This window comes from Haplochromis burtoni, unplaced genomic scaffold, assembly GCF_018398535.1.
Source record: "Haplochromis burtoni strain Fernald_Lab_line unplaced genomic scaffold, NCSU_Asbu1 Contig_408, whole genome shotgun sequence".
In the NCBI taxonomy this organism is placed as follows: domain Eukaryota; kingdom Metazoa; phylum Chordata; class Actinopteri; order Cichliformes; family Cichlidae; genus Haplochromis; species Haplochromis burtoni.
Window position 1 is genome coordinate 128,190 of NW_024582769.1, and position 13,184 is coordinate 141,373.

General features: G+C 45.6%; 2 protein-coding genes across 4 annotated transcripts in view; both read right to left on the reverse strand.

The window, feature by feature from the left end:
- LOC102300480 (protein NLRC3) overlaps window positions 1-9,571 on the reverse strand; it is a 12,472-nt gene extending 2,901 nt beyond the window's left edge. Inside the window, exons 1-6 of one of the 3 annotated variants that reach the window (XM_042213027.1) lie at window positions 8,990-9,571; window positions 5,343-5,388; window positions 4,931-5,215; window positions 2,054-3,473; window positions 1,586-1,849; window positions 335-508 (exon numbers count right to left, since the gene is read on the reverse strand). In XM_042213027.1, coding sequence (XP_042068961.1) covers window positions 335-508; window positions 1,586-1,849; window positions 2,054-3,473; window positions 4,931-5,215; window positions 5,343-5,388 — 2,189 coding nt within the window. In that variant the 5' untranslated portion in view covers window positions 8,990-9,571. Of the gene's footprint in view, window positions 1-334; window positions 509-1,585; window positions 1,850-2,053; window positions 3,474-4,930; window positions 5,216-5,342; window positions 7,032-8,989 lie in introns of those variants that run through there. The other 2 variants (XM_042213026.1, XM_042213028.1) reach the window with 2 other exon arrangements.
- Window positions 9,572-9,682: 111 nt separating this feature from the next.
- LOC102300782 (histone-lysine N-methyltransferase 2C) overlaps window positions 9,683-13,184 on the reverse strand; it is a gene marked incomplete in the record, with an annotated part of 48,143 nt that continues 44,641 nt past the window's right edge. The window contains 7 exon segments of the mRNA XM_042213016.1: window positions 9,683-10,635; window positions 10,708-10,816; window positions 11,823-11,896; window positions 12,089-12,205; window positions 12,288-12,489; window positions 12,688-12,815; window positions 12,964-13,105. Coding sequence (XP_042068950.1) covers window positions 10,543-10,635; window positions 10,708-10,816; window positions 11,823-11,896; window positions 12,089-12,205; window positions 12,288-12,489; window positions 12,688-12,815; window positions 12,964-13,105 — 865 coding nt within the window.

Consider the following 13,184-nt stretch of genomic DNA (forward strand, 5'->3'; position numbering starts at 1 on the left):
CCTGGGAACGCCTTGGTGTTCCCCCGGAACATACACACACATACATGTGTACAGACTAGAACACAAGCACAAAAACTGCTCTGAGATGGACACCACCAAACAAACAACACAATGGTGAATTGTGATGGCCAGGATGAAAGTGTTGGATTCGGCAAGCTCCAGATAGAGAAAAATCCTGAGTGCCTTCCAATCGCATCACTAACTCACTCCACAGATAGTAACCAAATATATTACTGAACATTTGAACACAAGGTTGAAACTGATTTTAAATTTAAAAAAAAGACAACTACCTTGTAGTCTGATAGTAACTAACAGCTGCAGGCAGTGAACTGACCTCAGAGCATCCAGTTTACAGTTTGGACTCTTCAGTCCAGCACACAAAAGTTTCAGTTCTGAACCATCCAGGGTGTTTCCACTCAGGTCCAGCTGAATCAGACTGGAGGTGTTGGATTTCAGAGCTGAGGTCACACATTGAAAGTGAGACTCTGACAGTCCACACCACCTTAACCTGTGATGACACAAACATTACAACAAAATAACCCAGCTGGACACTTCCTGTTGGACATTGTGCTCTGGACATCAGTGCTTCAGCTGATCTGACTGACATGAAACAGGAATCCTCCTCAGTCTGTCGGTTTGCTCTAACCCCACGCCTGACTCCACAGACTCCTGAGGCCATCTCCATCAGAAAAACATTTTAACTGTGACTCAGGATATTTGACTGAGTTCAGCTCAGTGACCAGTTTGTGAACTTTTGGTTCTTTCTTTAATTTTATTGATGTTCTTTCTTGTGGTCCCGATGTTCTCGTCTTTGCCCCCCTCTGTCTTCTCTGTGATACCTTCAGTGTTCCCCTCTCACTCTTATCATGTTTCTGTTGAGCTTCACATCTCCCTATTTATTTCTTTTCCTGTTTTACTTTGATAATCACTTTTCTCACGTGTCTTGTTTTGTGCTCTGTCCCTGTTTACAATTGGACTTTGGCTCATTTTGGTCTGTTTGTGACAATAAAAAAAAAAATTCCTCAGTTTTTTCTTTTAGTCCTGCATTTGGTCATCTCCACACCTCATCCAAACCGACCTCTTTCTGTGGAACGTCTGTGGAACATTTAGTGTAACAAATGAAATGAACTACTCGACAGTCAGACCGGACCATAATTCCCTATTAAAAGAATTCAATATTTAGAGATAAGGACAGATGATTGTGTGAACTTCAACATTGACTTCTACCTTCTGAAAAACTTGTGAACACAAACCAATTCAACCAGGCTTTGTAATGAAATAGGACTGATTTAGAAACTGTTTTTCTATGACACATTTCAGGAGCTGGGGTTGGCCTTTACACTCTACAGCTTGTTAACAGCTTGACTTGTACTGCGTGTAACCGGGTCATAAATGACATATTGTTATAATTACACAAAATGTGTTCTAAACCCCAAACTGTTATTGGTATACTGACTTTTAGGACCTCCAAGCTTTGGAAGTCCTTGGAGGCCTTGGATTTACTTGTAAGTCTTTCTTTTTACCTTTCGTTGTCAGACACAACGCAGGAACACACATGTGCATAGAGACAGAGATCTGCACTTACCGAGCCTTTCTGCAGTTCCTCACAGCTGGAATTAATCTGCGTTGTCCATCCACCGATGTGTTGTACTTCTTTAGGTCCAACTCATCCAGAACGTCCTCTGACATCTGCAGCATGAAGGCCAGAGCTGAGCACTGGATCTCAGAGAGTCTCTTTGATCTGTTCTCTGACTTCAGGAACTCTTGGATCTCCTGATGTACTGAGAGGTCGTTCATCTCCATCAGACAGTGGAAGATGTTGATGCTTCTGTCAGGAGAGATTTTATCACTGTTCATCTTCTTCAGACTCTTAATGACTCTCTGGATAGTTTCTGAACTGCTCTCTGTCTGACCCAGCAGACCTCCTAAGAGTCTCTGGTTGGACTCCAGACAGAGGCCATGAAGGAAGCGAACAAACAGGTCCAGGTGGCCATTTTTACTCTGGAGGGATTTCTCCATGACTCTCTTGAGAAACAGACACTCGGATGAAACTTCATCATCATCATCATCATCATCATCACCATCATCAACATCAGATAAAGAATCAAATAGATAATCCTTACAGTCTTTCCCCACAAAGTTCTCCAGCACCTCTGTTTTATGTTCCCAGTCTTTTCCCAGGAACTCTTCCAGCACCTCTGTCTTTCTGTTGGTGAAACAGTGGAACATGTAGACTGCAGCTAGAAACTCCTGAATGCTCAGATGGACAAAGCAGTAGACTGTTTCTGAAAACATGTCATACTCATCAGCTTTAAAGATCTGTGTGAACACTCCTGAGTACACTGAGGCTGCTCTGATATCGATGCCACACTCTGTCAGGTCTGATTCATAGAAGATCAGGTTTCCTTTCTGCAGCTGATCAAAAGCCAGTTTTCCCAGAGACTCAATCATCTTCCTGCTCTCTGGACTCCAGTGTGGATCTGTGGCTTTATCACACTTGATGTCCTTTGTTTTTAGGTGAAATAGCACAAGGCGTATGTAGAGCTCTGTGAGAGTCTTAGGCAGATCTTCGCTCTTTTTGTTCTTCATGACAAACTGCAGAACTGTAGCAGTGATCCAGCAGAAGACTGGGATGTGGCACATGATGTGGAGGCTTCGTGATGTCTTGATGTGGGAGATGATCCTGCTGGCCTGCTCATCATCTCTGAATCTCTTCCTGAAGTACTCCTCCTTCTGTGGGTCAGTGAACCCTCTGACCTCTGTCACCAAGCCAACACAGTCAGGAGGGATCTGATTGGCTGCTGCAGGTCGTGTGGTTATCCAGAGGCGAGCAGAGGGAAGCAGTTTCCCCCTGATGAGGTTTATCAGCAGCACATCCACTGAGGTGGACTCTGTAACATCAGTTAGGATTGTAGTTTTGTGGAAGTCCAGAGGAGGTCGACACTCATCCAGACCATCAAAGATGAACACAACCTGGAAGTCTTCAAAGCTGTAGATTCCTGCTTCTTTGGTTTCAGTAAAGAAGTGATGAACAAGTCCCACCAAGCTGAACTTTTCCTCTTTCAGCAGATTCAGCTCTCTGAAAGTGAATGGAAACATGAACTGGATGTCCTGGTTGGCTTTACCTTCAGCCCAGTCCAGAGTGAACTTCTGTGTTAGGACTGTTTTCCCAATGCCAGCCACTCCCATTGTCAGCACTGTTCTTACTGGTGCTTTTCTTCCAGGTGGGAGTTTAAAGATGTCTTCTTGTCTGATGGTTGTTTCTGGTCTGTCTGGTTTCCTGGATGCTGTTTCAATCTGTCTGACCTCATGTTCATCATTGACCTCTGCAGTCCCTCCCTCTGTGATGTAGAGCTCTGTGTAGATCTCATTCAAAAGGGTTGGGTTTCCTGCTTTAGGGATCCCCTCAAACACACACTGGAACTTCTGTTTCAGGTTTGAATTGAGTTTGAGGTGACAGGCCTGAAGAGTCTCTGGATGAAACAAAAACTGTCAATAAGATCATTGCCTGTAGAGTGGTCTGCACAGTATGAGGAAAAAGTTATTCAACTGCATCTATATGTGAATGTGACTTAAACCCAAGTCTACGGTTATGAAGTTATGACTTCGAGCTAAACTGATTTATTATAACTCATAAACAAATCACTGTGACACACTTATCCCTGGAGTCATTCAAACAAAACTCAGTGTAGGTTAGAAGTTCATGAACCAACAAAAACTTCAGTCAACAGTTAAAAAGCTGGAATCCAGACAACAAAGCCAGATAACTGCATTGGTTAGAGCTGCAGTGACTTATCAAACAAAGAAATATCCTCAAACATTTTGAGTTTTTTATTTTTAGGGTCTTTTAATGCATTTACTATTTTCTTAGCATAGAGATTACACTTTACAGTTGGTAGAAGCTGTTAAATAAGGGAATCAGGATGATTCTTCCTTTACACATCAGCACAGAGGACAAGCGAGGACCCCAGGCCCTCCCTTTATTATTAGCAGAGACATAAGAACCAAAGCAAGGTTGACAGTCTGGCCAACAAACAGCTTGAGTTGAACAGCCCCCAACCAGGATTGTTTATTCTTTTAAGACCTTGTCATTCACTCATATCAGATACAGCTATCATGTTAGCAATTATAAAGAGAGACTCGTAAAAGCTGAGGAAGGTGGTCGTTCAGCACATGTTCCCACATACGACACTGTGACGGTTTGTTTAGGTCTTCAGGGTCTGATGGAGTAAATCCTTCCTCTCAGGGTGAGTCAGGTCTCTCTCCTGACAATGAATTTTTTACCATTAACAAATTAGTTATGTCACAAACCACACAAAGTAAACTCTCTAACAATCCATCCACCATCTTCCATTTATCTGGGTCAGGCCCCCCAAAAAAGGGAGATGGGCCCATCCTCCTGAGAGCTAACCACCTGCAGGAGCCACCGTAGGGGTCAGGTGCAATTTGTGTTGGGCAGGGTCCAGGAGCGGAGACCCTGGCGGACTGACTCCCGATTACCAAAATTAGTGATTGGGATATGGAATTAACCCTCTATCCATCAAATGGAAATAATCCAGTTTCAGTGTCTGAAACGAGGAAACTACTGGGTAACTACTGGCTTCTTGATTTTCACGTTTTTCAGCTCATTCATGAGGAGGTTCATGTGTTTTCACCAACCACAAAGACACAATTTTCATATCAGTGTCTTTGCAGATAACAAACGTGGATCAATCAAAAAGCAACAAACTTTAAATGAGATACAGAAATGTCCAGAGAAATGTAGCTCTGAAGAGAAAAGAGGATTTGTAATTAAAATATTAAGTAAAGGGTTCAATATATTCACAACAGAAAAAAACCTTTATTTACAGTTAAACACACACACAGTTAAATCTCTCAGAATTGAAGTAAACTGAGCAATAAAACCATCATAACAATAAACAGAGCTCACCTGGCTGCGCAGATGGCTCAAAGGACAAATGCAGCTCAGAGGAGAGAGTCGGATCTATGGTCTGAAGATGTCTGATCATTATCCTGGAGGCAGTTCCTCCTTTTTTCTTTACTGTGTCAATCAAGTCACGAGCCTTATCTGCTGTGACCGAGTTCCCCTCCACTATTGATGCTTTCTCCAGATCATTCAGGACACGGTCCGTTACCAGAGCCTCCAGGAGCTGTGTGACGATTTCTTTTGAAACCCTCCAAACAAAGCTGCACCGTACCCTGCTGAGCTCATCCTCTACAGGAAAAAAGAGACATAATAAGCATGCATCCTACCTCACTCTTTGAAGGAAATGACAGCTACGATTGGTCAGTTTGAGCTTTGTGTGTTTCTGTGTTAATGTCCTAAAATACTGAGCTCCTACCTGCGGATGGAGCTGATAAAGCTGGCTGGTCTGGTTCAGACTCCATCTTTGATCTATGACAGAATGCGGTACAGTGAATCAGGATCAGCTGGTCTCATATCACTTATTGCAACACATCATAGCACCCCGGTTTCTGATGGAATCTTCTGTTTACACACTGCAGTGAAGTTATAGTACTGAGAAAACCTGCGGCTGATGTAGAATTACCAGTACTGGCTAGAAATATTTGGGTTCACCTCAACAAACAGGTCATGTTAGAAGCAGTTTCTTGGATTAAGGCTGGACTCTGTTCTACTTTCTCTTTCTCTCTTTCTCTGTTTCTCTTGTTGAGAGGCAGCGAACAGGGGTGGGTATACTTTTATATATATGGCCCCAGCTCTGTGTTTGGATATTGGGTTTCTCCAGAGGATGAGGAAGTTTTTTCCCTGGACCAATTAACGGGTCCTCATTGTTGGTTTTGCTTTGTACCACAAACAATAGTTCAGAATACTCAGCCATCTTGCAGTCCCTGAAAGGTGTTTGGGAAGAACGATCTACCTTATGTGAACCCAACTGATGTTCGGGTATTTGTAATCATATCACAAGACCTGCAGCTCTACACCTTGTACACTCAGCAAGTGAAGCTTGGTTTTCACTTGCTACCTAGGGGTGAGATGGACCAGATGGTGGAGAAGGCCTGGCCCATTCAAACATATGAGTGTCGGCTGGGAGCATCTGGCAGAGGTCCCAGTCTGGAAGAGCTCCAAGCTTTAACAGCATTTTAAGGGAGTTTAGGGACACTGAATCCTGATGTACCATCTTCCAAATGTGGTATCTAACCGGGGCCGTTTTTCCATTCTCAAGTATGCAAGTCCATTCTTCATAAGTTCACATGGGAGTCCAGGCTTTCCGAGAATGCAGCACAATACTTTTTAATTATTTCATTTGCATTTTTTAATCACTAGGGTTTGAGAGTAACGAAATTTCTATTCTCTGTATGTCCTGTACATGTGGCAGAATTGACAAATAAAGTTGACTTGACTTGACAATCATTCTACAATTGGAGCAGCGGTGTACTTCATGACATCAGGAGTTTTTACTGCCGCCCCCTCTGAACTGTGATTAATATTTGGAATGGAAATTACACATGATGTAGTTAAATCTCTTTTTTTTTTAAGTGACTTTGACAAAATTGGCTTTTCTGTATTGTCTGTTTCATAATGTCTAATAAACTTCATACAGTTAAACACAATCACTACATGACTGAAACACAAGCTTAATCCATCTTAATAAACATAGTACACATGTATGCCTGAAACAAACAGGTTAGAACGCTTTTATTTCTATTTTAGTAAACACTCAAACCTACAGCACACAGCTGCTGGGGTTTGGAAGAGAACTGAACAAATATTTCAAATATAATGTGATCATTGTTGGAGCACTTTTCAGGATCTCCACGTATTACCATGCTGTTTTTGTTCCCAGGGAAAATGTTTCCTCGTGAATTTTTAGTGTTAGATTAAATTCAGTTAGCTGTTTAAATAAGAACAGAACATTTTACATCAGGGGATATAACAGAAATATACTGACAGCTCTCCAAGTATGATGTCAATATCAATATTAACCCTGGAGAACCCATGGGGTCCAGATGAACACATTCAACTTTTGGGGATTAAAGGTAGAATGGGAGGCAGAGCCTTCAGTTTTCAGGCCCCTCTTCTGTGGAACCAGCTTCCAGTTTGGATTCAGGAGACAGACACTATCTCTACTTTCAAGATCAGGCTTCAAACTTTCCTTTTTGCTAAAGCATATAGTTAGGGCTGCACCAGGTGACCCTGAATCCTCCCTTAGTTATGCTGCAGTAGACGTAGGCTGCTGGGGGATTCCCATGATGCACTGGGTGTTTCTTCTTCACTCACTATGTATTAACAGACCTCTCTGCATTGAACCATATCTGTTATTAACCTCTGTCTCTCTACCACAGCATGTCTTTATCCTGTCTTCCTTCTCTCACCCCAACCAATCACAGCAGATGGCCCCGCCCCTCCCTGAGCCTGGTTCTGCTGGAGGTTTCTTCCTGTTAAAAGGGAGTTTTTCCTTCCCACTGTCGCCAAAGTGCTGCTCATAGAGGGTCATATGATTGTTGGGTTTCTCTCTGAATCTATTATTGTAGAGTGGGCCGTACAATATAAAGCACATTGAGGCGACTGTTGTTCTTGTTATTTCAGGCTTTATAAATAGAACTGAATTGAAAATGATTTGCAGTCACTTAGAGGACCATGAACCCCTCTGTACCCCAAAGTATTCTGCAGTCTAAGGCGAGGTCATCTGCCCTACAGCCAACTTGGGACAGCAATAGGAAAAGTGATGGAAAGTGGAGGGATGGATATTTGTATTTAATATATAAAAACTGAATTTAAACTTTCAGATTTTAATGAGCGCATCTTGAACTAACCCTCAAATAAAATATAAGATTTGTGTCACACAAGGCAACTCAAGAGTCTGATGTGACTGTTCCTGAGTTTAAATCTGAAGGTTTTGCCATCAGCACTGAACTCTGGAACAACCTGCTCGAGGACAAAAGCCTTTCAGCATCAGCTGCTTGCTTTGAATCAGCTCTGCTCTCATATGTGGACATCTGCCCTGTTGTGACTCAAAAACCTAAATCAAACTCAGTGAGTGTCAGTCATATTCAGTAGTTTGTTTCTTCCCATTTTAGTTTGAGAAAATATTTTAATCAACAAACTTTACGTTTCGATGTTGGTTTTATGGGACTTTTTATTCCACTTAGCTTTGCTCTAAATCCTAAAGGCAGGATAAGAAGACCCGAGCTGTGGGGGAATATTTTAGAAGGCTTTTCCATGACTTTGGCAGAAAACAGCCTGATGTGGAGGAGAACTGATGAGGGCTGAGAAGTGAAGCTTAGACAGTTGGACTATTTCACAGTGTGAGGCTGGACGTGGGAGACGTTCATCTGCTCTCCAGCAGCCTGAAAGCGGACTGCAGACACAGGCTGTTACATCGTTCACACACCAGTGTGTCAGATAAAGAAGAACCTCAGAGGGGAAGTGACGTGTGCGTCTCTGCTGCTGATCCAGAGTAACTTCTCCTTTATTCAGACTTCCTGTGACTGACGTTTGTCTCTAACATCCTGAAGCGTGCAGTACACACACAGAAGTCACTTTGACAAAGCTCGGCATCTTTAGAGAGCTTTGATGCTGATTCACTCACATCAGCAGGTCACTGCACTGGATGGAAAACACAGCATTAATGAACATGTCCTCCTGTAAAGGACAATTCAGTGTCTCCTCTGCTAAAGGAGGCAATAAAGGAAGCACTGAAGCTCCTTCCTTTAGTTTTCGAGACTTCAAATGGCTCCATCCGTGGCTGCAGAGACTTCAGGTCTATTCAGCTGTTATCTGCTTTTAGAGGGGCGGAGTCTTTATCAGCACATGTTATTAACCTGACCAGTGGGTGGAGCCCACAGGTTTTATGACTTGTTGTATCCTGAGGGGTGTGAGGTTAATGTGTCAGTGAGGCGTAGCCTTCACACATAAATGCTGTACACATACAGAGATTCATGCAACGCCTTTACTTTTGAGTTATATTTACATGTTCAAAATACAACTATCCAAAAGCACCATGGTAACGTATTCTGAACAGCTCACCTGGTCAGGAGCAGGCGATGTGCAGCGTGCTGGTGGGATAAACCCGCCTCCGTCTCAGAGAGAAGATCCTGATTTCCTCATCTTGGTCATCAGCTGCTGGATCTGTGCTCCTCCCCTGTCCATTTACAGGAGTCAGATGACTACATAAGAGGAAGTGTGCGTCTTGGAGACATGAGCGCTCTCAGGTGACGATGTCTGAGCTGTATTTGATCATCAAACCTGTAAAATTGTTTCTCTGACTCCAGCTTCAGCCCACAACCTCAGAGCTCCTGCTCACCCTCACAGACCATGAAATGCCCCCGGATCCACCCAGGCAACAGTAAACCAGCTGTTGACCCACAGGAAGTGAGGAAACAGGAAATATGGCGCTGATGTGACAAGAGAATCTTACAGAACCAGAGGTGGCGATTTCTGCTGAAACTTCATGGCTCTAAAGGCGGCGCCGTCACGTCTTGTTCTTCACTTTTCTGACGCCTTTCATGTTTCCACACTGCTGCACGCACCCACCCACCCCCACTCGGTCTGTACAAACACAACTCCAGCTTTCATCACAGGAGGGCATGAAGCCCGCTTACACAACCAGGCATCACAGGAAACAGAGCCAGTCGTTACGAAACACACAGCAAATACACTGAAACACTGAGGTGGTCATGTGACTGTTGCTATGCACACAGAACAGAATGAGGCGAGAGCAACATGTAAAATATTTTATTTTTCTGTAAATGATTCTAAATCAGAGTCACCATATTTCCCAAAAACAAACATCTTCATCATCACGGTTACGTCCAGTAATAATAAAAAAGGCTTCGTGTCGTCTCTGTACACATCAGCAGTCTCCTATGTACACGGCAGCGGGACTCGGCGCCTGAAGGCCGCGGTGACGCCTGCCCGACTCGCTTCACAGTCCGTCCAATCGGGATGCGGTGCCGGGTCAGCAACACAAACTGTACTTGAAACGCTGCAGCTGATTGGCGGTGGTGAGGATGGTGGAGGGCTTCTTAAACTCTGTGTGCAATTCTCTCATCTATGGTACACGTATTTACACACCGCCACACCGGACCTCGAACGCACCGCAGGTTTAGAAAATAGCTTCATTCAGTAATAAATACAAAAAAACTCTTATTTTACAGGAAATTAACAAATGGAGGTGGGCGGGGCAGGAGTGGGGTGGGCGGGGCCAGGGAATAAAGTCTCTATTTTTCTTGTTTTTGTGTTTTAGTGCAAGTTAAAGACAACACATTCTCTGATCTCAAATTTACATCTGTGCTCATTTTTACACACAATATACACAGAGGACCAGCCTCTTTAAGCCCCGCCCACTCTCCAACACAGCTACGCCCTCAGAAACAAGCTTCTGACACCACCCATGCGCATATATAACCCCCACCCTGACCTGTTATCCCCATCATCAATATTATTATCATTACTTGTGTTATCAAAGCAATCACTTTCATTATTATCACTGTGTTGATATGAAGTTAAGCTCCGCCCACAGGGGAGGCGATCGACAGAGAGCGAGCTGCCTGTGTGTGTGTGTGTGTGTGTGTGTGTGTTCAGTTCATCCATTTGCGGCAGTTGACGGCTCCGCAGTGACACGGGATCTTATGCTGATCGTCCTCCAGGTCGAACTTGTAGTCGTAGCACAGCTGGAGAGGGAGGGGCAGTAATCAGTAACCACACACGCTCTGAGATGCTGACTGATGGAGGGCGGGCCTTACCTCTTCTCCTCTCTGGATGCGTCTGCAGGAGCTGATGATGATCTTGTTCTCCTTCTCCACAGTCACCACCTCAGTGATACAGTTGGGAGCACATGAGTGGTTGATGTACCTGCCAATCACACACAGAGGCGGGTCTTTCACAGGTCAACAGACCAATCAACACTATTAAAAATTCCTGCACCCTGCTGGGATCCTTCATCAGGTTTTCACTTTGAGCTCTCTGAGTTTATCAGAACTCGGCTGGTTCAGGTATTTATCAATGCAGAGCCACCTGAGCAGCCGCCCCCCCCCGAACACACCTGAACTTGGACTTGGGGCAGCCAAATATCCCAGAATGCATTTAGTCTGAAACTCAAACGTGGGGATGTCGGAGGAGAGCGGATAAAAATTTGGGACCGTGACATAAATAAAGTTTTAATGAATGTTGATAAGTAAATTTCAAATATCTGCTCGACTTATCTGGACATGACATCTGTAAGAAGTGCTCTGCTCTTTCAGAGACGTCCATTACCCCACCAGCTGTCAGCTGACCGAGAGGTCAAGGGTCACTAGAGCCAGTGAGAACGCCTCACTTCCGGCACAATAACACACGAGGTATACACGTCACCAAGATAACATGTTAACGTTTGGTTTATTCCCGAGCGGCTCATCGCATGTGACTTTCTTACATCACGTGTGATTTCCACTGCAAACATGAATCAGTAAAATTCAGAGGGGCAGTAAAAACACTGGAGCTGAGCTGTGATGTCATCACGTCACGCCTCAGCGGTTTGTGTCCTGGAGCGAGGACACTTTCAGGTGTGTTTTCCCAACACCATGAGCACTCAGAGCGAGGGCGGAGCTGCGACCCTTCCACAGCCCCGCCCTCACCTGTGAGCACCAGATGAAAGGAAAGTTTCCTCTGAGGAGTGTCTGAGCACGACAGGTGAGGAGCTCAAATTGAGCTGCTGCTCACCCACAGCTTTAAAACACCAGAACACCTGATGCGTCCCAGGAGAGGTGTTTCAAGTCCCCCAGCAGGGGGCGCTCACCTGAGCGTCTGTACAGGAAGGGCTCATTGGGTCATATGTGTGCAGGTCTGAGATCAGCACTGAACCGGTCTGAGCTGGACTCACCTGGCGGGTCCCCCGGTGATGGTGGCGTCGATCACGTAGTCGTTGTCGATCCGGAACATGTACACGCCGCGATTCTGCACACAGACACACAACCCGAGTGAAAGACATGACCCTCTGGAGGTGAGACGTGCAGGCCCCACCCCCTTCACACAGATGTCACTGACTGTTTATGTTTGTGTGACATGTGAACAAACCAATCAGATGACAGCTTTCAGTCGACGTGACTCCGATCTGAACATCAGAAGTCGCAGACCTGTGTGTGTTACCTGCGATTCGTACAGCCTCTCCTTGCGATTGGCTACTTCACTCCTGATGATGGTCCCGATGTATTCGATGACCATGGTGCACTTCTCGATGTCTCTGGCAGCGTACAGTCCGAGACCCTGCGAGCACACACACAAACACAGTCAGCTTCCTGTCTTGCGTTGGCGGTCAAGTGTTCGGGCTGTGCTGCAGGTGACCCACCTGGATGCGGGAGCGTGCCAGGTACACATTGCTCTTCCACTCAGCCTTCATGCGGCGGTACTGCGAGGACTTGGAGTGGCGTCCCTGGTGAGCGCCGGCCACGGACTCGCCCGGAGACAGAGAGATGACGCCGGGGACGAGGCCCACGATGGAGCCCACCGAGCCCTGACACCTGGGGGCGATGCTGGCCAGCAGGTAGGGTCTGAGGGGGGAGAGGAGGGCGTCAGGCAGCTGTGGGTGCGCTTTACAGAAACCTGTGACGGAGGCCTGAGCAGATCTCTGTCCCAGCCACACTGACGATGTCACAACACAATGCAGAGCAGCTACACTTTGCCCCACCCGCCCGCCACTTCCATCAGCAGCTTGACACAAAGTGACATCATTGCTTCAGAGCACGTACCTTTTGGCCTGACAGGCTTTGGGTTCGGAACGGGCGGAGCCTGACGGGTTGAAGGCCAGAGGCCACTCCATGAGGGGGTTCCTGCCGTAACGAAAGGTGTAACGCTCACAGGCCTCCACGCCAGGTAACTGAAACACACAGAGAACAGGTGAGTCTGGGTCCCTGTTTGAAGGTGTGTGTGTGTGTGTGTGTGTGTGTGTGTGTGTGTGTGTGTGTGTGTGTGTGTTGTGTGTGTGTGTGTGTGTGTGTTGTGTGTGTTGCTGTGCGGGGTGATTCAGACTCTATGATTCGGGTCACCGCAGACGTGGTCAGACCAAACAGATCTTCTCCTTTCAGGTAAACTGGGAACAGCTTCAGAGTCCCGCTGGAGATCCTCATCTGGGAGACGGGATGCAGGATCTGATCACACCGACAACAGCTAGCACACAGTACACACACACACACACACACTTGGGCACGACACGCACACACACACACACACACACACACACACACAC